At 52.1% G+C, this 23305-nt stretch overlaps 9 protein-coding genes across 9 annotated transcripts in view; 5 read left to right on the top strand and 4 right to left on the bottom strand.

Annotated features, from left to right (window-relative positions):
* The window catches only part of MAA_04205 (coatomer complex, zeta subunit), a gene marked incomplete at both ends in the record, with an annotated part of 837 nt that extends 383 nt beyond the window's left edge, over nt 1-454 (bottom strand). The window contains one exon of the mRNA XM_007822203.1: nt 21-454. Coding sequence (XP_007820394.1) covers nt 21-454 — 434 coding nt within the window. The remainder of the gene's footprint in view (nt 1-20) is intronic.
* A 919-nt stretch (nt 455-1373) lies between these two features.
* On the top strand, nt 1374-4567 carry MAA_04206 (cell division control protein 54; the record flags this gene model as incomplete). Its single annotated transcript, XM_007822204.1, has 3 exons — nt 1374-1707; nt 1781-2647; nt 2709-4567. 3 exons carry the CDS (start codon nt 1374-1376, stop codon nt 4565-4567), a joined length of 3060 nt encoding a protein of 1019 aa, XP_007820395.1.
* Nucleotides 4568-4878: 311 nt separating this feature from the next.
* MAA_04207 (vacuolar transporter chaperone 4) lies at nt 4879-7391 on the bottom strand (the record flags this gene model as incomplete). Its single annotated transcript, XM_007822205.1, has 3 exons — nt 4879-5160; nt 5214-6812; nt 6867-7391. The coding sequence occupies 3 exons, from the start codon at nt 7389-7391 to the stop codon at nt 4879-4881; spliced, it is 2406 nt and encodes an 801-aa protein (XP_007820396.1).
* Nucleotides 7392-8197: 806 nt separating this feature from the next.
* On the top strand, nt 8198-9585 carry MAA_04208 (Arginine N-methyltransferase 2; the record flags this gene model as incomplete). The annotated part of the gene is made up of 2 exons (XM_007822206.1): nt 8198-9482; nt 9551-9585. The coding sequence occupies 2 exons, from the start codon at nt 8198-8200 to the stop codon at nt 9583-9585; spliced, it is 1320 nt and encodes a 439-aa protein (XP_007820397.1).
* A 232-nt stretch (nt 9586-9817) lies between these two features.
* Nucleotides 9818-11505, bottom strand: MAA_04209 (hexokinase; the record flags this gene model as incomplete). The annotated part of the gene is made up of 5 exons (XM_007822207.1): nt 9818-10241; nt 10303-10757; nt 10811-11221; nt 11276-11301; nt 11361-11505. 5 exons carry the CDS (start codon nt 11503-11505, stop codon nt 9818-9820), a joined length of 1461 nt encoding a protein of 486 aa, XP_007820398.1.
* Nucleotides 11506-13617: 2112 nt separating this feature from the next.
* MAA_04210 (oligosaccharyltransferase alpha subunit) lies at nt 13618-15209 on the top strand (the record flags this gene model as incomplete). The annotated part of the gene is made up of 3 exons (XM_007822208.1): nt 13618-13958; nt 14027-14872; nt 14933-15209. The coding sequence occupies 3 exons, from the start codon at nt 13618-13620 to the stop codon at nt 15207-15209; spliced, it is 1464 nt and encodes a 487-aa protein (XP_007820399.1).
* A 2402-nt stretch (nt 15210-17611) lies between these two features.
* MAA_04211 (sphingolipid long chain base-responsive protein PIL1) lies at nt 17612-18655 on the top strand (the record flags this gene model as incomplete). The annotated part of the gene is made up of 2 exons (XM_007822209.1): nt 17612-18238; nt 18305-18655. The coding sequence occupies 2 exons, from the start codon at nt 17612-17614 to the stop codon at nt 18653-18655; spliced, it is 978 nt and encodes a 325-aa protein (XP_007820400.1).
* Nucleotides 18656-20361: 1706 nt separating this feature from the next.
* On the top strand, nt 20362-21642 carry MAA_04212 (Inorganic pyrophosphatase; the record flags this gene model as incomplete). The annotated part of the gene is made up of 5 exons (XM_007822210.2): nt 20362-20577; nt 20750-20872; nt 20940-21283; nt 21341-21451; nt 21507-21642. The coding sequence occupies 5 exons, from the start codon at nt 20362-20364 to the stop codon at nt 21640-21642; spliced, it is 930 nt and encodes a 309-aa protein (XP_007820401.2).
* Nucleotides 21643-21875: 233 nt separating this feature from the next.
* MAA_04213 (mitochondrial ribosomal protein L44) lies at nt 21876-22226 on the bottom strand (the record flags this gene model as incomplete). Its single annotated transcript, XM_007822211.1, has 2 exons — nt 21876-21988; nt 22046-22226. The coding sequence occupies 2 exons, from the start codon at nt 22224-22226 to the stop codon at nt 21876-21878; spliced, it is 294 nt and encodes a 97-aa protein (XP_007820402.1).
* Nucleotides 22227-23305: the final 1079 nt, after the last annotated feature.

The raw sequence follows: 23305 nt of genomic DNA, 5'->3' as shown, positions 1-23305 counted from the left end.
GGGGGAAGGAGGCAAATTACTTGAAGACCAGGTGTAGTGAGTCGCGGATAGCGAGAACAGTGTTGTACAGCAGAATTTCGTTCTCTTCCAGGCTGCCCACCACGTAAATCATAATGTCGGACTCGAGCTTGTACAAGACGATTCTGTTATCGTAGAGGATGATGTCGCCCGTCTGCTTGGCCGTCTTCTCGATGAGGCCCTTTTCGAAGGCCTTTTGGGCTTTCAGGTCAGGATATGGGTTACTGGAAGTTGCAGTGTCTGCATGAGGGCGGGGGGTTGTCAGTTTATATGGTTTTGGCCTGGCTTGATAGCATCGACCCCTTGGCCAGGAAGGGAACTCACTACCGGAGGTGCTGTGCGGGGAAGAATAGTATTTGGCCAGAATTCTGGCACCGTCCTCTGTGCCGAGAATGAGGACGGCCTGGACCGAGAAAAGGGTCATTCCTGGAGACATGGTGGCGACGAGGGGGCGGCGTGGACGGTTGTTGGATAGTGTTGCGATGGGATGGATGCCCTCGTTGAGGTAACGTGGAGATACGAAGACGATCCAAGGTCAATCGCGGTGGGGCGCAATTGACAGCAATGTATTATGATTGGCTGGAGCTGACATCAAAGTGAACCTGGGATGCACGAGTCCTCGAGTTGCCTTGCAGATTCGAAACTACCATGACAACTACCTAGTATGAATAGTTAAGTACAGAGCACTTGTGCAACTATTGACGGGTCAATATTGTTGTTTTAACGTCTTCGTATACTAGTAATAACAATGGTGAAGACGACGTATGCGAAGAGATGCTAAGCGGCGGACTCTACTGCGTGGGATGGGCTGGAACCTGATTTGACAACTCAAGGACTTGGCGGCAATGTACCTAGGTGTGTTTACCACAATTCCTTAGCGTCAAGATATTCCGTACTCGGGGGACAGAAGTAGATGTTTTTGCCGTTGACTGGATTTCATGTAGTATGATAAATCTGAGATGGGAAATTCTTTATTCCGTACTCCGTACTCCGCAGACACATAGAAGCCTTAACAGACTGAACCAAATACGGCAAACATTAGGCCTGGCAGTGGCTAGCACCAGCTGCCCTGTGGACAAGCCACACAGGGGGTCTGGCACCAGGGGACTGCCGCGTCGTGCACCTGAGCAACATCATCTTAAAATACGGACCAATGTCAACCACTTTACGCGTCAAGACGCGAGCAAGACGCGTAAAATCGAGCCCCTCCACTTCAGCACTTCAGACCTAGAAGTTAGAACACCCTGCACATTTGCTCATTCTCATTGTCGCCCTCCCCCCCAATATCGACATCTTGTATCAAGTTTAGCAGGATCTTGCTGCATATCTTTTGAATTGATTTGCAATATTTAATAATGTCGTCGCCGTCACAACGCCGGCAGCGCAGTTCCCAGTCTGCCACGCCGCGTCGGTCTACTCGCCAGTCCGAAGCCAACACCCCTCGCAATGCGCCTTCACAGGCGGCCTCAAGCCCGATTTTCTTTCAGTCCTCATCTCCCGGCCCCGGAGTTGGTCAGGAGCATGGCCCGAATGGAGACGTGTCGTCGCCTTTGAGGCAGATGACAGATAGCCAGAGCACGCAAGCCCATGCCGCTACCCCTAGTTCTCCGTTGCGGCAAATGTCCGAGTCGCAGACACCTCGAGATGATCCTCAGAGAACGCCTAGAGCAAGCGGGGCCTTTGCCGGAGGTAAATATTCCATTTGCTCTTCTCCCATCGCCGCATAGCCACAGCTTTGTCGCGAGTTGCTGACACCTCGCAGAGTCCTCACCAATCCGATACGAACCGAGTTCCAGTCCTGGCCGATCGCTTGGTCACCGATCAGAGCTACGTAGCGAGAGCAGCGGCTTGTTTGTTGGCTCAGAGCGAGGACACTCTGCCGCTTACAGACGTGGAGATATCAACTCGGATGCCTTGCGAACGCCTCGCGCCCCCCGACGCATTATCCTGGATGACACTGGCCGCGTTGTCCAAGAGGGCCAAACCCCTGGCTCGGATGCTGCGTCTTTCACCAACCGAGACCCCAACACGTCTGAAGCTGATGTTCTTGGCGGCCAAGGCCAAAGCCTCATCTGGGGTACAACTGTATCCATTGATGACACCTTTGCAGCATTCAAAGACTTCCTACGCCACTTTACCCAAAAGTACAGAATGTACCGGGATGGCTTCTCAGATGCAGAAGTGCAGGCCGCGCCAGATGCTGAGTCCAAACCTTACGTAGAAGCTATGGAAAACATGTTGCTTCTTGGCACTACGAGGCTGTATCTCGACATTTCCGACCTGAATCTGTACCCTCCCACTCGCAAGCTGTGGTACCAAATCCAAGCATATCCTCAGGAAATCGTCCCCATCATGGATCAGTCCGTCCATGATTTGATGGTAGAACTGGCACGAGCGGATTCTCTCAAAAACCGACAATCTCAGAGCAGTGCTGGTCAACAGGACACCCAGAACAGTACCCAGAGCTCGGAACCCGTCTTTCCCAGCTCTGACAGACCCGACGACCCTGCTACTCCCCGCCCGCCGCAAGACCAGCCGTCTTTGGAGGACCAAGTATCTGCGAACTTGTACGTCGTCCGTCCCTTTGGGCTCGACAAGACGATCAATTTGAGAGATTTGAACCCGTCTGGTATGTTTTTGTTTCCCTTGTCCCTCAATCTCGCAGCTTCCCTCGCTAACACTTCCTGTAGACATGGACCGCCTCATCTCTATAAAGGGTCTCGTCATTCGGACAACGCCCGTCATCCCTGATATGAAGGATGCATTTTTCCGCTGCAATGTTTGCAACCACTCTGTCAACGTCAGCCTCGACCGGGGCAAGATTCGTGAGCCAACCGAGTGTCCTCGCCAGATTTGTAACTCCAAGAACTCCATGCAGATCGTCCACAACAGATGCTCATTTGAAGACAAGCAAGTCATCAAACTGCAAGAGACTCCTGATGCCGTGCCTGCCGGTCAAACCCCTCACTCCGTCTCAGTCTGCGTGTATAACGAACTCGTCGACTTCTGCAAGGCCGGTGACAGGGTCCAGTTGACGGGGATATTCCGAGTCAGCCCTGTGCGAGTCAACCCACGTCAACGCGCCGTCAAGAGCGTATACAAGACCTACGTTGATGTTCTTCACGTTCAAAAGGTCGACAAGAAGCGTATGGGAACCGATCTCACCACACTCGGCGTCGAAGGCGAAGAGGACGCCGATAACGGTGGAAACGGGCTAGAACAGACTCGTGTCATCACACCTGAGGAAGAAGCCAAGATTCGAGAAACGGCTGCCCGTGATGACATCTACGAGCTTCTGGCCCGGTCTCTCGCGCCTTCAATCTACGAAATGGACGACGTCAAGAAGGGTATTCTCCTGCAACTTTTTGGCGGCACAAACAAGACGTTCCAAAAGGGCGGCAGTCCCAAGTACAGAGGCGACATCAACGTACTGCTTTGCGGTGACCCTTCTACTTCAAAGTCCCAGATGCTCTCCTATGTCCACAAGATTGCTCCTCGCGGTGTCTACACCAGCGGTAAGGGCTCCTCAGCCGTCGGTCTCACAGCCTACGTGACCCGCGACCCCGAAACCAAGCAGCTCGTGCTCGAGTCCGGCGCCCTGGTCCTGTCAGACGGCGGTGTCTGCTGCATCGACGAATTCGACAAGATGTCTGACGCAACGCGCTCCGTCCTCCACGAGGTCATGGAGCAGCAGACCGTCTCTGTCGCCAAAGCAGGCATCATCACCACCCTCAACGCCCGAACCAGCATCCTCGCCTCTGCCAACCCTATCGGCAGCCGCTACAACCCAGACCTCTCCGTACCCCAAAACATAGACCTGCCTCCAACCCTGCTCTCCCGTTTCGACCTTGTCTATCTGATCCTCGATCGCGTCGACGAGAAGGCGGACAAGCGTCTCGCCAAGCACCTTCTCTCTCTCTACCTCGAAGACAAGCCTCACTCTGCCCCCACAAGCAACGATATCCTCCCCGTCGAGTTCCTCACCCTGTACATTTCCTACGCCCGCTCTCAGATTCAGCCCGTCATATCCCGTGAGGCCGGCGAGGAGCTCGTCAGCGCATACATTGCTATGCGCGCTCTCGGCCAGGACGTCCGCGCCGCGGAGAAGCGCATCACCGCCACGACGCGTCAACTCGAGAGCATGATTCGTCTCTCTGAGGCCCACGCAAAGATGAGGCTCTCGGACACCGTGACAAAGGAGGATGTCCGCGAGGCCAACCGCCTCATTCAGAGCGCCCTCAAGACGGCTGCCACCGATTCCCAAGGCCGCATCGACATGTCTCTCTTGACCGAGGGCACGAGCACGGCCGACCGCAAGCGCCGCGGAGAATTGAGAGACGCTATTTTGAAATTGCTGGACGACATGACGGCTGGTGGGAATAGCGTTCGATGGGGCGATGTGTCGAAGCGCTTGGCTGATGGCGCGAGTATGCCTGTGGAGGCGGCCGAGTTTAACGAGGTCATGAGGGCTTTGGAGACGGAGAATCTCATCCTGATCAGCGGTGAGGGAGCCAGGAGGAACGTTCGTAGAGTAACAGCTGTTGCGTAAGCTTTGTCTTGTACAAGTGTGACGTCGAGATGAAAATTATACGATATCAAGGACCAGGAAAGGACACGTCTAGGTTTACATATATGTTGGCGTTGATAGTTTGTTAGATACATCAATGTGCTATATGAATAACATTTCGTTATATAACATTTCCTTCGTCCTATTCACACCTATCCCTTGCGTCAGTCAACAGTGGTGACAGATGACAAATCATATACAAAATTCAGCCTATCCAACCAACTTGCCTACTCAGACAGCCGCCATTATCATCACGTTCGTCCCCTGGAAACTTGTACATATTCGCCCTCATCTTACCAAACCTTTCTTTCTCTGCCCTCAAAGCCAAAGTTCAATGCTACAGCAATAAATAATGACACGCAGAGAACACTAGGTCCCCACTTGTCATAGAATCGAGCCGCCTTGCGGTTTCGAATTGATCTACTTCTGTACAAATAAATCCCAACTGAATAACACAAGCTCAGGATCGCAAGGAGTGTAAATACGCCTGCGACAAAGAACGATGTAGGAGTTGGATGTTCACCAAAGTTCAGGAGGGCAATAGAAATAGCGCCAATGTAAATGGAGTATTCGAGCTAGTAATGTTAGTCATGTATCTATGTTGTAACTGCGAGTTTGCGCCACTTACCCATCCGAGGAATGTTCGTTCTGCGGCAAAGTACACCTTAGGCTCGACACGGACAGGAACATAAATTTTTTTGCCAGGTGGTGCTTTGAACTTTTTCTGCTGGATGGAGTTGGAGCCGAAGAGCATTTGGAGTCTAGCACTACGGGGAACCTGTGTACTTCGGGGAGCAGGAATCATGTGCTTCAGAACGTTGAGGGTGCCATCACGGAGTGCCCGCCCTTTAGTGGTAAAGAGGGTATGGTAGTAGTGCCATCCTCCGACTCGTCTTGCTTCTTCTAGCTCGTAATTGGGGTCGTACTCGTCATCGGAATCATAGATTGGATAGTCCTCATCATTGTCAACCGCGTGGTCGGCTGTCTGGCCTTCCGTATCACTTGGTCCAGGAAGCGAGCGTGAGCCAGATTGACCATTCGATGTAGCTGGACGAGCCGCCAACCTCAGTTCCTCGTCATCGGAGTCTAAATCCTCATCATCATCATCCGAGGTGTTGGTTGTTCCCGACAGACCAGGTCTGCGGATACCAAAGTCATGTGAAGCAGGCTTGCGGATATCTACATCCATCTGTGGCATCCAGAAAGGCAAAAGGTTGATTCGATCAGGGAACAAACAGGCCGTACCGTGGATGAACTTGGAGAACTTGGGCACCGCCTCGACCAAATGCGATGCGATGAGCTGCCGTACCCATTCGGGAGGCTCCTGTCCCATTTGGGTCTGAAGTTTCACTTCGAGGACGGCATAGGGGAATCGGACAACATCCTCAGCGGGTAACTGTGAGAATGGCCAGTCGATCCCAATATCCATGCGTCTCCAGTTGTCACCGCTTCGTTGTCGTCCGTCGAGGTTGTCTTCACGAACCATAGTAAGCTCGGTATCCAGTGAAATTCGAACCCGAGCGTCCGCTGGAAGCTGGAAGGCAGTTCGGTTGTAAAACGAGCGGCACACAGGCTTATAGCCATGCTTCAAAACGGAGTACTGGATTTCGGAGGCTAGACGCTCATCTTCTGCGATAGCCTTCTCCGACTTCTTGCCTTCCTTACGCGCTTTTTCAAAAATGGCTGCGGGGAGAAGCTCACCACGCATATATGCGTTGACATTCTTCTCCTTGATGGAAAATCGAGCTTTGACGGACTTTTCGCCGGTCCAATCTTCTCGGTGAGTCTTTCGCTCGACGAAAATAGTCTCGTTTTGCATCCCACCATACCATCTTAGTCGTATAGCTTCGGCTCCCTCGGTCTTCTTCAATCGCCCTTCGTACAAGTCCCATTTCTCAGGGTTGTCATAGTAGATAGATGTGATAGCCGAATCTGCCTGCTCGAACTCCTTGCTAGCATTGAACACAAGCACCGGTAAATGCTTTAGGATGATGAGCTTTAGCTCGGTGACGTTGTCAGGATGGACCCAATACTTTGTTGTCTGACGAACAAAGTTGGCCTGGCCACCTCCAGCAGCACTGTCACCTTTGACGGGGTTGCCGCGGGTTCGAACCACATCGTAGAGCTTAGACAGCTGGATGACGGAAGCATCGTAGTTTTCCTTGTAAAACGGTTTTGCCTTGAGTCGGGTGTCAAAAACAGGACGGAGATGCCAGCCCGTCAGTTTCTTTGCCCATGGTTAGCCATTATCAAATGAATCGGCAAGTCACTGTCAGCTTACATCATGCTTCTTAATGATTTTGTAGAAGCCCGTGTAGTTAAGCTGCACAAACTTGGCAAGATCATGGACGTCGGCAATGATGTCACTCAAGTCTTCCTCCAGCAGCAGAAATTCCTCCTCGCTAGGACCGTCTTCGTTCAGGCCACGCTCATTCAATCGATTGACGACATCCTTGACCTCGTGGTCGCTGACTGCAATACGCCTAGAAATTTCCATGGCTTTGACCTGTTGTTTCGTATGCACCTTCTCCAGCTCAGCTTCGAGCTTGCCAACAAATCGTATCTCATCCTCCTCGGTCCACTCGTTTCCAGAGGCACCACCGGCCTTTGAAGGGCCCGTGGCATTTTTAAGATCGGCCTTCAGACCATTGTAGTCAATGTAATACCACTGGTACTCACGGATAATGCTCGAGCGGAGCTGCTCGCCGAACTTCATGACGAATACGCCGGGTTGAGGTTTGAGCGTGCCCTTGGTCGATGCTTTCCAGGAGCTGATCTGTGTTTTGAAGTCTTTAACAATCAGCATGAGTGACACCAGGGGGTTAAAGGATCGAAAGGGAGTATGTGTTAGAGGACACAGCAGGAAAACACAGCCAAGACGGACGACGCCGACCAGGCGGGACAGCAGCAGGGAAAGAAGCCTCTGCACAACCGCACAACTGCAAAACTGCTGCAGGATCGGGTCGGAAAAGAATGAAGGCCAAAATTAATAGCTCACCTTAATTTGGAGACGGACGGCAGACAGAAATGCAGGCACGGCCTGGCCTGCAGCTGGGACAACGAAGAAGCAAGGCGACGATAATGGGGCACCGGATTGAGTGTTGAAGCTCGTGATGATGATGGGTGGAGGCCAGGATGGAAATGGCATTGGCGAATCACACTTCCGACGACAGGAACGTGCGGGCACAAAGAGGGGTCGACCCAGCAGCTCCGGAGTTGTGAAGCGCCCTGACAGGCTCTGAAGTCAACAGCTAGTCGACGGCGATCCACAGCAGCTCATTGCTGAACCATGGTGAACCACAGCGCTAACTGCCCTGGTTGAAGCTTCCGACCAGCCGGTGCCAATGAGGGCTGCCATTGGTCTGGCATCTGAGAGCTACCAGAAATGGGGCTGCTTTCAAGATCTAGCTTGTAGCGGGGCAGTCTCAGTCTGGGCCTTTTTGCTAAGGAAAAAAAAAATTAGAAAAAAAACTGATGCAGGCAGTGCTATCAAATTGAGGCTATTCCCAAGGGCGCCACGCGTATATTGACGCATTGCAAAGTCAATTAGTGCGATATCTTAATTCGGCCATTCCATTGAAGCCCATCCTGTCGGCCGGCGTCACCATCACCATGTCCGCCACCATTGATGACTCCATGCCAACGAGGATATCCTCTGACTGTCCCCAAGACACGCGCGACGTCTTATACCACGCCTGGGGCCACGATCTCTCCAGCCTTAAAAAGCTCCTCGACGCCCCAGGCAGAGCCAGCGCCCAGGATCCCAAAACCGGGGAAACCCCTCTTCACGCCGCCATTCGCGCATGTGGCCCCGCGGGTCCAGACTCGAACAATCCTGAACAAGGCGAAGATGGCTGCGTAGAAGAAGCAAGGGCAGTTTTACAGGAACTCTTCTTCTCGGGAGCCATCTGGAACGATGTCGACAGCAACAACGAGACCCCTGGCTGTGTAGCCTATCGATTGGGCCGCAAGGCCTTATACGAGATGTGTGTCGACGCAGGTGTTCGCGCCGAGCTGCTCTTCTCCCTCATGGACGGCTACGAGGAACTCTCGTCGGGCGCAGACGTCGAAGAAGATAAGGATGAGGTACAGGATCCTTCTCAAGGCGAACAAGTCCCAGTCAACCAAGACGGCGACGCCATGGACATCAGCGACGACCAGGCTCAACCACAAGACCCGCCACGCTTCATCCCCCCCGACGCCAATGAGAGAACCGTCACGAGCGACGAATACCTGTCCTCTGAACTAACCTACGACTCCTCCAAGCTCCTCGACGCAGACCTGAACGGCGTCATGATGGCCTGGGAAACCGACATTATGGCCCGCTCCGTATCCGCCCTCCTCCCAGGCCCCGAAGTCCAAACCGGGAAGCGCATCCTCAACATCGGTTTCGGCATGGGCATCATAGATGACATGTTTGCCCAGACAAACCCGTCACGGCATCACATAATTGAAGCCCACCCCTCGGTACTACAACACCTCTCCCAGCCGGATTCCAAGTTTGGCAAAAGCTGGGAGAAGTGCGGCGCGGAGGAGGGTGCCTACAAGGTTTGGGCCGGCAAATGGCAGGAAATAGTGCCCCAATTACTGGAGAAAGGCGAGGTGTACGATGCAATTTACTTTGACACATTCGGCGAGGATTACTCGCAGCTCAGGATGTTCTTTATGGAGTATGTACCCGGGTTGATGGATCAGGAGGGCAGATTTAGCTTCTTCAACGGACTGGGCGCAGATAGACAGGTCTGCTATGATGTCTATACAAAGGTAGTCGAGATGCATGGCGCAGATGCGGGTCTGGATGTAGAGTGGGAGGTGAGTGATGTTGATATGAAGGGGCTGCGGGAGGACGGGAAGGGTGAGTGGGAAGGAGTGCGGAGGCGGTACTGGACGCTGGATAGTAAGTTGCCTCGTTTGCTTTTAAGTGATTGATGTCATTGACGGCTTGCTTGCTAACTGTTTTAACAGAGTACCGTCTGCCTGTGTGCACATTCATGGGATGAGCGTCAAATAAGTAAAAGCGAAATAAATGGATGGAAGAGTGAGATGTTATCACGTATCAGAATCACACAGGACGGAGAAAATATAATACCCAACACGTCAGCCACTCTTTATTGAAGCTGTATATTTAAATTTTCCCGCTTCACATGGACTACATATGGGCCGATTTCTGTCATCACGACGTGTCGATTTTGTTTTGAAATAATCTTTTCCTAGACATGCTCCATTGCCAATTTATTTAAAGTGCTCGGGGTGCAGCACTCCAGCAAGATTGCCAGCCTTGACTCTCTTCAGAGTCAACGCCGCAATCAAAGCGGCGCCTACACCGCTACCGTCCTCGGCAGCAAGAACCTCGATGGGATCCTCTTCCTTGGGATTCTTCTTCTCAGGCCAGTCAAGAATCTCCCGGAGAGCCTGGGCACCACGTTCTTTGAATTGTGGGTACTTGTTGAAAACGGATCCATCAGCACCAACATGGCAGGTCTTATAGTTCTTCTTCTTGCAGATAGCAGCAACACCAGTGGCAGAAAGGCGAGCAGCACGAGTGCCGATAAGCTCGGAGAGCCGTCGGATGAGCTCCAATTCTGCTCTTGAGCAGGTAATGTTGAGTTTGGAGCTGAATAGGTCATAGGTCTCCTGCAAATTCTCAAAAGGATCCCTGCGGTGATGTACTATTAGCAAGGAACGATCACGACGGAATGAAAGCGTCAGATGCTTACTCTTCAATAGCAGAAAGGAAAGAGGAATCCAGAGAATAAGCCTTGCGCAGCAGGGAAATATCTTGGCCAGCAAAGACATGTACGTCGCGGTTGTCGTGCAAGTCAACCATGACGAGTCGGAAAATTTCGCCAAGATATAGGCCAGCAATCATTTTCTCAAAGGCCTGCTGGCCTGGCCGGGGTGAATCACGATCAATAATCTTGTCAAACTCGGTTCTAGGCAGCACCTTGTGCTCGTTGTCAAAAGCACCCCACTCGCAGTTGATAGCCATGGGGGTCTCTGGTGGCAGCTTCATGTGTGCCAGTTTGGGAATAGAGCCAACATCCTCCATGTAGGCAGCATTACAGCCGGTGCCAAAGATGCAACCAATCTTCATCTTTGGGTCAGTGTATGCGGAAGCAATCAGAGTTCCCGTCGTATCGTTGATCAGAGCAGTGAGCCTAATGGGCACGCCCTATATTGATGTCATTAGCACCTGGTACAGGACAGCTTTGAGATTGCGCATACCTTCTTCTCGAAGGCAGCATTTAACATTGGAACGACATTCTGCCCTTCGACACCGGCAATGTCGAACCCCTTGGTCCATCTCTGAAGAATACCCTCGTCAATGTAGTTCTGTGTTGCTGGATACGAGAAGGTGAAACCAAGGGGAAGGGTGCCAATGCCAGCGCAACCGCCGTGGTGAGTCTCTACAAACTGCTGCAGACAGTCCGCAATATATTCCCAAAGTTCATCCGAGTTGCCAGTCTTGAGCTCCTCCGGCATGCGATACTTGGACTGAAGAATATCGAATTCGGATTTCTGATCGGTCAGTGTAATCTGGCACACACGGAGGTTGGTGCCGCCCATGTCAAGAGCAAGGAAGGTGCCGGTCTCATAGCCATCGGGGAATGACATGACCCAGGTTGGGTTCATTGGCTAAATGAAGATTAGATATTATTCCGTGCAAAAGTGGTCTCGTATGAGACTCACAATACTGCCGCCCTCGACACTAAGACCTATGAGAACCACCATTAGCCAGTCGTATCGAATTTGTTTCGGCGTGTTGTAGCCATACCCTTGGCCAACTCGGAAATGAAATGGTCGGTTATCTTCTTAAGCGTCTGTGTGTCAACTGTGAAGAGATCCTCGAGCCTCTTGATCTCGTTGAGCAGATCCTGGGGAATGTCCGCCTTGGAGCCTGCGGCGAGATTATTAGTCATTGCGATTTATGAATACGTTAACAAATATAGGTTGGAGAAAGACAGAAGTGTGTCATGAACGATGCGTACATGGTGAAGACATGTTGCAAGGCCCAGCGCTCAGCATTGAAGGATTATAAGTTGTTGCTCAAGTGTTCTGACCCCGCCTGTTTCTCTCAGGCGACACAAACACAGCGCCGCAGTGGCATCCCTGGCCGTTTGATGCCACATTCAAAGCTGACAGGTAATTTAAAACGCCCGAATCACCGCAGAGTTTCTCATCTGTGTTACCCAACCGGTCGGGCCCAAAGCTGGCTGAGGGCGTCTGACCAATGCGTCGCATGAGACAGCCCATCTCGTGTCGGGCCAGAAGCCTCGAACCACTTGGTCCGTGGACGAGCAGACATGCTGGAGACATAAAAATTCGTCAAGGGTGTATGTAATACGGATGATTGCAGTAAAATATCCGGAAAATAAAAATAATTCACTTCCACATACCCTTCCTAAAGGGAGGCGGACGAGGCCCAAGACCAACCATTTTGGATTGTGACGACGACGGCGGGGTGGAGGGGTAGCTTGGACAAGCTGCTCACGATCGACTGCACTGGCTGCAATCGACGGAATTGTTGGATTCTGTGGTGTTGGTCGTTTTGGAATGCGCGCTTTGAAGCTACACAGAAAGAACAAAGATCCAGACGGGGTACACAGGAGTTACCAGCGGGGAGAGCATGCAAATGTGCAGGCGAGGAGAATGGGAGGAAGGAGAGTGGTGGTGGTGCTTGCACTGGGTATTGGTATTCGTGGAGACCAGAGAGGCCTGCAGGTGATAAGTAAGACTAGACAGCAGAGCATGCAGGTGTTTTACGCACCGAGCTAACGAGTCTGGCAAGAGCTCCTGCTGGCCAGTGCTGCTTGCGCTGGGGCGGAAGCAGCAACCCCGCCAAGGAACCGCCGGATGAGCAATTGATTGCTCATGGCCTAGCACCCGCCTGAGCCCGCCAACCAAGCACTTTAGCACCCTTTAAGCTTCATGGGGCACTCGCCAGTGCCAGTGGCGTACAGAGTTTTGTGGACCAGAGCGATTGCTAAGGCCTCACACGCTATTACATTTTCAAAACGCTATCATGACAAACCATGACAATGGTCCTTCACACTGCCTCCTCCAGCACCCTTCCGCAATGCAAGGCATGGAGGAGCCCGTCAACCACATGGCGCGCCTCATTGGTGTCCATGCCGCTATGGCTTTTACGGAGAACAAAAGAAGTCCGGGGATCAACCATGATCATGGTGATGCGTCCTGCATGCAGATTGACCTGGCAAGAACAAAGCAGCACTTGCACACCAAGACAGTCGGTCTGGACTCGATAACGCGAAGGATGGTGGCATAGGAGCTGCCCGTCGGGTCGAAAGATCAATGATTACTCCGAGCCTAGCCTTGTGACTATCTTATGTAGATTTCTATAACTTTCGGTGGCAGCCTTGTCCCTGTGGAAATGGCAATTGGAAGGAAAGATGGCCCAGTCACCTGTCACTTGAAAATAGTATTCGAGATTGTGTACGGAGTAGGCTCAGCACAGGATGACCATGTGTCAAATCACGGTCCAGTCCAGCCTCGCATCCGCGACCACCAGCCCATTGACGCATTATGATTTTCAGATTCTACAGTCTAGCAGAATATACTTTCTCACTAGAAGCACACACTAATATATTGTAGTATGTATATTATCAATAGCATACGGTAGCCAGGCACATGATCAGGTCAAATGCTTTTTAACTCCCACTGTAGGCGTTGCGTCTAGAATTTGCAGTACACCAATTACTCTTGCTTTCAAATATCCTAAACACGGCATTTGTGATTCGCCTGCCACCCGCTGAATCTGCGTATCTTTGCTCGCTGGCCCAAGTCGCCCGTCACCTTCGCCTTCGCCCTGGCGGACAAACAATGCAAAGTGACCCACCTCTCGTTCATGATTGGCTCCCAAGCTGCAAGCTCAGGAAACGTATGCCGTTTGGAAAGGAGCTTGCGTCAAGGTGTCTCTTAAGAATCCGAGCGACATCATTCTTGGACCTTCACAGCAGCATAACCGGGCGCACGCGCAACTCAATGAGTGCCCTTTCCATTCATTTGTCAAAATGAAGCCATTATCGATTGCATCAGCGTTGCTGGTCGTCGCCTCCAGCGCCCTCGCCGCTACCGCCGCCTCCTCTTCCAAGAATTCACAGCCTGCGCAGTTCAAGCCGCCCCAGGTCTTCAGAAATGCCAACTTAGTCCACATCATTTCCTTGGAAAAGAACTACGCCAAGGAACAGATTAATGTTCTCATAGAAAACGTGTCCAATGAGCCTCAAAGCGAATACTATCTACCATTCACCGCGGAACAAATTGCTCGCGTTGGTGGCTTCGAAGTAAAGGACCGGAAGAATGCAAACGCTGGTCCGTTTGTTTCTGAAGCCGTTGAATATGACCCCAACAGGTTTGTCGACTACTTGCCAGTGTGTTATTATATCCTACGAGAGCTAATCACTGGCTCCAATCCCTCAGTGATGCTCAGTACTATCGTATTCATCTCCCAACCCCTCTCAAGGCCGGTGGTCAACAAACCCTCGGCATATCCTTCTACAACCTGAAGGCTTACAGACCCCTTCCCGCCTCCATTGCGCAGGACGAGAAGCAATATCTCGTCCACGATTTCTCCGTCTATGCGCCATCCGCCTATCCTACCTTGAAGCAAAAGACCGAGGTCAAGGCTGCGTCATCCACAATTCCCGACTATACCAAGATCACCGAAGGCAAGGAGGAGCTCCCGCAGAAGCAGGGTGCCAAGCTCATTTATGGTCCCTTCGGTGAGAAGCCTGCTGGAGCCATTTCCCCTGCCGAGGTTCGATTCGAGTTCACCAAGCCCGTCACCCATGTTTCCACCCTAGAGCGCGATATCGAAGTCAGCCACTGGGGTGGTAACATCGCCTTCGAGGAGCGATATGCCTTGCACCACCGGGGTGCCAATTTGTCGTCACCTTTTAACCGAGTCAAATATGCACAGTCCGCCTTCTTCAGTCCTGCCTCTTCAGCCCTGAAGGAGCTACGTGTCCCTCTGCAGGTCGGTAGCGTTGATCCGTACTTTACCGATGTCATTGGCAACGTTTCAACGTCCAAGTTTAGAAGCAACAAACGCGAAGCATTGCTGGAGCTCAAGCCCCGGTACCCTCTCTTCGGTGGCTGGAACTATCCCTTCACCATTGGCTGGAACTCGGATGCTGCCAACCTTCTCCGCAAGACTGCAGCTGGTGGCTATGTCCTGAAGGTTCCTTTCCTCGAGGGGCCCAAGCAGGCTGAAGGTGTTGAGTATGGACAGGTTATCATCCGCGTGGTTCTGCCTGAGGGAGCTCGGTAAGCCATACGCCCCAAAGCCATCATGTCGGAAGCCAGCAGCACTAACGATGTATGCAGCAATGTCAAGTATTACACTGGTATCCCCGAATCGTCCATTGTCAAGACTTCAGTCAGCGTTCACAAGACTTACCTCGACACCCTGGGCCGCACCTCAGTGATAATCAAGGCACAGAACTTGGTTGACGAATTCCGCGACCGCGATGTCATCATTTCATACGAGACTTCAACGTTTGATACTCTGCGAAAGCCTTTTATTGTGTTTGCTAGCATGATGGCTGTGTACGCAGCTGCCTGGGCAGTTGGTCAGGTGGAGGTTGGGTTTACCAAGAAATAAAGAGAATTTCATGGAAGGAGTGGATAGATATTACAGTTAGGAGGTGTCATGGGGGGTAACAGTAAAAAATGTACCATACGGGCGTTCCAAGATACGAATCTGCACGATAGATTTTCAACCAGGATGATGGCACTTGTGTGAGAGAACTATGGTGACTGGTCTTATACCTAGGCTGCTAGGCTTTACAGAGCATGGGACTCCGTTCACTATTCAAGGCGATTGATTCCACCTAGCCATATAGGTACGCAAGTAGAGAGTTGCAAGCCATCACGTCATCAAATGGCTCATCAGTCCTACCATCAGCAGTCTCACAATAAGGCCCAAATCCAGCCTCACTTCACCCTTCACAAGAAAAGCTGGTAATAGCCGCCATTCGACGACCAACAAGTGGAGGCACCGGGCAATGCATCGTAATGCATTGAGCAATGACGGCAATGGCGAGGGATGCGCCCACCACATGGCAGGGGTTTCACAACAAGGGTTCCCAAGCATCAAACATGCTGACTGCGTGGTGCGTCACAGCCATAACGGGGCAATGAGTCTTCTTGTATAAAGAGAGCCTTGATTCCCTCTCTCTCGATTGATTTCAGGCCCCGTCACCACGCTCACTTTGCCCACGGCTTCGTCTGATTCACAGGCCACAGAGCTCCATCGCGCGACGGCTTATCCACGCCTCCTTCGATCTGGGATCATTCAAAGCAAAGCAAACCAGTCCAAAATGTGTTTCTGGGGCGAACCAAAGACCAGATACTACTACAAGGAGGAAATCGTTCCCCCTCGACGGCACCACCACCACGGCCACCACCATCACCATCACCATTCACCCAGGGCGAGCTACACAAGCGTCATGCGGGAGTCGTACCAGACTAGTCCGCGGGTAAGCGGGTCGCATTATCGACCTCCGCCCGGAGGGACCGTTGTTTACGAGAGAACGCGGTACTAGGCCTAGAGGTGTTGATTGCCGGCGGGCTGAACAAGGTGGTGATTGCCGAGTTTCTCCACGATGGCCCAATGTGACCTAATGCGCCCGGATAGGCCGGTGCTGGAAGGCTGGAAGGCTGGAAGCCATGGGAAGTGCCTTGGCTTAGCTGTAGGACGATGAGTGACGAAGAGGTATGAGTGGGATGGCGCAAGAATCTAATGGGTGGTTTCTGTTTGGGATTGTATCTTGATTTAGATGGAAGGGCGGTGTTGGCGGGCTTTTAGGCAACTCTGGCTTCTAACTCTGTAGCAGATGTTATAACGAGCTATTTATTTTTATTTTGAACTACGGATGAGACCTGGGTTATGATGCGAACGTAACTGATTTGCTGGCCGGTAACGAGACGAGGGGGACCGCGGTGGATGAAAAGAAGGAACATTGAAGACGTCATGGCAAGACGACCTAAGCCGGGGCATGCATTAAAGCTCGAATCTTGGCATCTGACAAGCACCTGAACCTGGTGAAGCGGTGGTCATCGGTGGCCTGGCGCTGTCAAGGCATTTGGGCATTAAAGGTCAATCCACTCGCAGCCAGTGGCTGGCGGCTGGAGGCTCCATGTCCGATGTCCGATGTCCTGGTGTCGGCGGGGTGGGGACTGGACATCGGGATCAGCTGAAGTGCTGTTGGTCGCTGCAAATACTGCGTAGTGCTCCAGTCTCAGTTGAGCCCGTGCCCGTCATTCGCATCCTCCCAGTGAATGACATCATGGCGCATCAATCCCGTCACCACGAGCAAGGCTTCATCCCACAGTTGAGGAAGCTTTCCAAGACACCCTTTGCCTCTTGGCGTCTGTACAGGCCAGAATAATAGTCCGTAGATTTATTTCGACGGCTTGTGTCTCGTTCAGTTGTTTCCCTTCAGTGAAAAAAAATTAAACTAGTGCTTTGTTCAGCCTGTTTGCCCGACACCTGACACAAACTTGCATCACCGTTCCAGTTCCCTTCCTCTTAAAACCCTACTTGCGCCTCTCGCTCCGCTGGGCTTGGCTGACACTCCGCTCCTTCCTTTCGCGCTTCGTATACCCGGGATTTGCTGTTTTATTACTGGGATCCCTGGCTTGTCATCTCGCGCAGCTTGCTAGGATCTAAGCTAACGCACAAACTACTCGACGCTGATTGTACGTGTGTCTATACATCTTCTATCGGAGCTTGGCGGAGAGTTGCCTCAAGTTGAGGAGGCAGGATAGGCTTCTCGGAGAGCTTGGTGAGCACTGTGAGCTTGAGCTGACATATAATCATATTCGCAAGCAACAGACAGCGTACCTGCCTCTACTTCGTCACCGCAGTTGCCTCGAACCCAAAGATACCCCGAAGCCGCCGCTATGTAAGTGACTCCGACGATGCCGCGTCCTACAACACCACGCGGGCCATAGCAGACAGCTTTAGTTTTTGCGTTCCAGTGACACTGCCATCCTTTCATCATGTCGCGATCAAGCTTCGACGGCTCCTTCATGCATCTTGGTCCAGCCTACCTGCGCTACCACTCTGGCGAATCGGTAACTAACAGTCCTCCCACCCACAGGAATCGCGCGCTTTCTATCCGCTCTGGAGGCAAGTCCGGCAAAGGCTCCAGCTCCGGCAGCCAGCTTCCCAGCTTCTCCTTCAGCTCCCTCCGCGGCCAGGCTCAGCCCGAGCTGTCACGCAAGCTGTTCAAGCTCATCAAGTCCGAGAATAACCTGATTAACGCTCACGAAGCCGCTGGTCGTGAGCGCATCAACATTGCTACTCAACTGTCTGAGTGGGGAGAACAGACTGGCGACGACGCCATTAGCGACATTTCTGACAAGGTTGGTGTGGTTTTGAGCGAGATTGGCGAGCAGGAAGACACCTATGCCCATGCGTTGGACGACTCTCGTGGACGTCTCAAGTCCATCCGTAACACGGAGAAGAGCGTCCAGCCTAGCCGTGATGGCAAGGCCAAGATTGCCGACGAGATTGCGAAGCTCAAGATGAAGGAGCCCGAGAGTGCTAGACTGGTTGTCCTGGAGCAGGAGCTTGTCCGTGCTGAAGCCGAGAATTTGGTTGCCGAAGCCCAATTGAGCAACATTGTGAGTGCGCCATTAGGATAGCCCATGTGGCACTGTCTGGAAAAAGGCTTCTAATGCACTGAATAGACTCGTCAGAAGCTCAAGGAGGCTTATGATGCCGAATTTCTTGCCACCATCGAGCGAGCAGAGAAGCAGATCATCCTTGCCAAGCACGGACGCCGTCTCTTATCTCTTCTCGACGATACACCGGTGATTCCGGGTGACACTCGGCCCAACTACACCGAGAGTAGCCAGGCTCGTCAGATCCTCAACGACTGCGAGGATGACCTTCGAGACTGGCGACCGGAGGTCGAACCGTATGATGCCCCAGTTGAGGAGACTTCCCCTGCAAAAGAGAAGCAACCAGCTCTCGACGTTGAGGCGGATGATGGCGCAAAGGAGACTGAGGCTGGAACGAAGATTCTGGGGTCGGCTTAACGATTTGTATAACTTTTGAAACGATTACTGCTTATCAGGTTGGTATGACTCTGTTTTTTTATTGGGTTTGGGAATTCTGGTGCTTCTTGTGATGCCTGCTACAAGGGTCTGCTCTGTGATGTAGGTTGTACTGGGTGTGCTATGTATCGAGTAATGCAGCCTAGTGTCCAATAAATGGTCTACCTCGGCAAATCTTCTTTTGTTACAGCTTATGTTCGATTGATGTCATCTCAATTCAAATGGTTAAAGGAAGGCGAACCGTGGCTCGACAACTTGCCGACACACAAGGTGAAGAAGCGCAGATGAGGAGTATCCGACATAATAAAGCGTCTGCATATGAGATACAGAGTGCCATGTCCTTCAACATGCCGCTGTCTATATGAATTCGAGCTTACAAAGCTACATAATCTGGAACCTGGCCTATCCAGCGCTGGTGTGCCAGACCAGAGTCGTGAAACCTCGAGGTCGTCCGCCCAATATTACAACCGATGAGTAACTGGCTGGTGGTCGGGCGGTAATGTTGCGTCACCAAGAATGATGTAGTTATTGTGTGCAGTTCACGCTGGGGGCAAACAAACAAACCAATTTTGGAATGCGTAGGCACAATGCTGCCGTAAGGCTTCGTGCTACTGAGGCCCGGTGATGATGTTGTGGGCGGTGGCAGGCGCATCGCGGGCGTTGCGAGAATCCATACTCCGTACAATGGGATGCGTATGCTTCCCAGGAGACGAAATATACTCCGTACTCCGTACACAGTCACGCAACATTACAAACAAGAAGAGTAAACTCGTCAACGGCACATGGCGCAATAGAAAGAGGCGAGGTGACGCCAGGGCGGGCTAGAACGGCATTTGGCCCGCCAGACCGTTGACCCCCTGTTCCGTGTCGGTGGCCCCTGCTCCGTAAGATGTCTGCATGTGGTCAATCCGATGTCGCTCCCGTGCTTGCCCGAGCCTCAATTTCGTCGCAACTCCGACGGCCAAACCGCTAAACAACCACCGCCTAGTGTCTAGCCGTGCAGAAGCATCGAGTGAAAATAACCTCGGTTTTGAAGTGCTCATTCCCACTCTCCCGGATCCGCGCACGCCAGCCCAACCAGACCAGACTGCGAGGCAATTAAAGACTGGCACGCCCCCTTTTGCCCAACGCAGAACAAACAAGCCCAATTGATGCTCTCCCAACGTGGATTTCGACTCCAAGACCCGCGGCGTCTGCAGAGTCTGTTGCAGCTGTTGAGCCGGGCCAATCACGACATTGTTGGGTCAGACACAGCATCGCGAACCGGACCGGGCACAAGGTCAACAACATCGACTTCGGTCAAACGGCAAGGCCAGCAATCGCCGACGCTGCTAACAGCGACTCTGGCCAGGTGTCGACCAGAACCAGGGGCAACCGCCGGTGCAGCGCTCTCAGCGCCGTCGGGCCCGCGGCAAACGGTGCATGTACAGAGGGCTGCTGCCACAGCCTCGCCCTCCGTCGCTGCTATCTCTGCCTCGCCATCTGCGAGGTTCCCTACTAGGATTATGGCTATGGGTCTGCAAGCCCCGCCCCCTCTTTTTCCATCCCACCGAATCACCTCATCCATTGTCTCGTCACAACGAACTGCGCAAATTGCTCGTCACCTGTCGGGCTCTGCTACCCAATCTCTCTCCTCTACACCTTCCTCATCGTCATCACCATCCTCTGCCTCATTCACGTCTCCCAAAATGGCTTCCGAAGTCAGCTACGCCGTTCGCAAGAATGGGGCCCTCAACTCCCCGGAATTCAAGCTCTACATCGAGCAGCAGGTTCACCAGAAGGGAGCCAAAGTCAGCAGCAAGGTCATCTCCCCCTTTCACGATATCCCCCTGTATGCCGACAAGGAGAAAGGCATTCTCAACATGATTGTTGAGATTCCCCGATGGACCAATGCCAAGCTTGAGGTATGTATGAGTCACTTTTTACTTGTGTGTCTGTTTTGAAGCTCTGTTTGCTTGACAGAGAAGTTGGCAACGGCCCCGATTTTTCCTGCACGCAAATAACATTGATGGCCATTGCGCCTCCGCTCAAAACGAAGGGGAAACAGTCTTGCTAACCATCACTCGTCTCAACCAGATCTCCAAGGGACAGGAGCTCAACCCAATCGTGCAGGACAAAGACAAGGGAGGCAGCCTTCGATTTGTCCGCAACTGTTTCCCCCACAGGGGCTACCTGTGGAACTACGGTGCCTTCCCCCAAGTAAGTTACATTGCATTGGCCAGCATATTGTCTTGTTATGACTTTGGTAACTGACCCTCTTCCTCAGACATGGGAGGACCCCGCGCATGAAGACCAACACACCGCGGCCTATGGTGACAACGACCCTCTTGACGTTTGCGAGATCGGCGAGCAAGTTGGTTATACCGGACAGGTCAAGCAGGTCAAGGTTCTCGGTATCATGGCCCTTCTCGACGAAGGTGAGACGGACTGGAAAGTTATTGTCATCGACGTCAACGACCCCCTGGCTCCTGAACTCAACACCGCCGAAGATATCGAGTCCAAGCTGCCCGGTCTTCTGCGTGCCACTAACGAATGGTTCCGCATCTACAAGATCCCTCACGGCAAACCTGAGAACCAGTTCGCTTTCACTGGCGAGACCAAGAACAAAGAGTACTGTCCATCCTACACGGTCAAGACTACTAGTTGCATGCTAACATAATGTTGAAGATTTGCCAATGATATTATTAAGGAGTGCCACAAGGCCTGGAGCCGCCTCCTCGATGGCAAGACGGAACCCCGACAAGGCCAGAGAGAGAAGGCTGCCGATAAGATCAAGATGTAAGACACCAGAAAAGCGTATTTTTTGTAGCCATTGTACTGACACGTGTTCCAGCACCAACACTACACTTGTGGGCAAGGGTGACTACAGGGCTACACCTCCCGAAGTGAAGCCTCACGAGGAGCTCCCTCCTGCGGCAGTCGATCCCACCTCTGAGAAGTGGTACTTCATCAGCGGTAACTCAGCTTAAACATACAGCATGCGTGGGGGGCGCAGAATAATTTATGCGTATCATGAATATAACAAAGAGTAGTCAGGCTGCATAGCAACCCCCCATAAAGAGTATACAAAAAGTCTTCTGCTTTTAGCAAATCTATTCATTGTACACGCGTAGACCTGCGATTTGGGCAGCATCTCGGTAGGCCCCATTGTAACACAAAAACGCCGCAAATGCAGACAGTAGGCTAGTATTATAACACATGTTTAATCCGTTAAATCGGCTGCCTTTTGCAGCTGGCGAGAGTGCCGGTTCACTTCTTCAACAAGTCCCTTGATGTTCATCTTTCCGCAGTCGAAGTTGAGCTCCTTGCCGTCCTCTGCAGATTGTCAGCGTTTTCGTTGGCCCTACATCACACATCAAACAGGCCGCATACTGAACTTGACTCTTAACGAGCTTGCCTCGGTCGAATTTCGAGGAAGAAGAGTTGTAGTTATCGACGTGCCGCTGGCACGGGCATTAGGAGGCAGAAACGTGAGGAACAGTCGGGCGGGTTTTGCGCATGCCGAAAACGGGTTGAACTTGGCCGTAATCTCGGTCACGAATTTTGTAATCATCTCGACGACGGGGCGCACCGCGCGGAGCGACCGGACCAGGCGGGAGGAAAGAAATGGCGATTGAGGCTCAATTGGCGCCTTGATCCCATCCCAGAAGTGTGAACCTGTCGGCTGGTTCGTCGGGCGAGTTGAGTGCGCTGCGGCTCCACGTCACGTGGTAACTGGACGTTTTTGCTCTGCGCAAAAAAAAAGCTTATCGAGGTCCCGCAGCGACGTGGAATAAAAGTTGCTCGCTTGGCTTCTTCTTTTCCTTTTTTTCTTTTTTTCCTCAAGCATCGCCCTCTGGGAAACGCCACGCTTCCATGCTGACAAACGGAGATTTTCCCCTACAATCTACCATGTGTAGATTTGGAGGGGGAGAAAAATCTCAAATTTCTGCCCCCCCTGTGGAATGGTAGAAAGATACTTTGCATGTGAGAAATTCGGAGAAGCCTCTACATTGAAAACTTGGAAACTTGTTTTGCCGCGGTCGCTCTTTTTAACGAGAAGGACGGGCCTGCCCGTGAGGGCTCGGCGTCAATCGACGTCCGCAGTTGGCATCAGAAATATCAGGGTCGCCAGAGCCCTCTTTTGGGGGGGTTTTTTTGGTCGTCTCCTCTGGGAAGCTGCTGCGCAGATTGTGTGTTGACACTTGAGTGCGATGCGTGGCGTGGCGAAAAGCCATGATTCGATTCCGATTATTCTTCCTGGAGGGCGATGCTTCACCTTTTTTTCATCTAGGTATGTTGCGCCTTTGCAGTGGTAGGATGATGCTAACTTTGGTGCCTGGGCTTGGTCTGGGCTGGTGGTGACGGGGTTGGGGGAGGAGTTGATGAATCATTGGGATGGTTTTTGAGTTTGGGCTGGGCTTGGATAGCTTGGTAGTTGAATGGGAAATTTTAATGCCTTGATATTGTGTCTGATGTTTTGGTATCGTGTGCCGTTTTGTTCTTCACTTTTGCGTGATGCGTCTATGAGCTGAAGGGATGGCGCCTGTGCGAAATTAGTTCCCAGTTTGGTACTCCGTACATCTTTGGTATTATACCATTCTCGGAAAATCATATAGATAAATATCGAATGTAACAATTTAAATCTCAATC

Source organism: Metarhizium robertsii, assembly GCF_000187425.2.
Source record: "Metarhizium robertsii ARSEF 23 chromosome Unknown MAA_Scf_5, whole genome shotgun sequence".
NCBI lineage: Eukaryota > Fungi > Ascomycota > Sordariomycetes > Hypocreales > Clavicipitaceae > Metarhizium > Metarhizium robertsii.
This window is presented reverse-complemented; position numbering and strand designations above follow the sequence as displayed.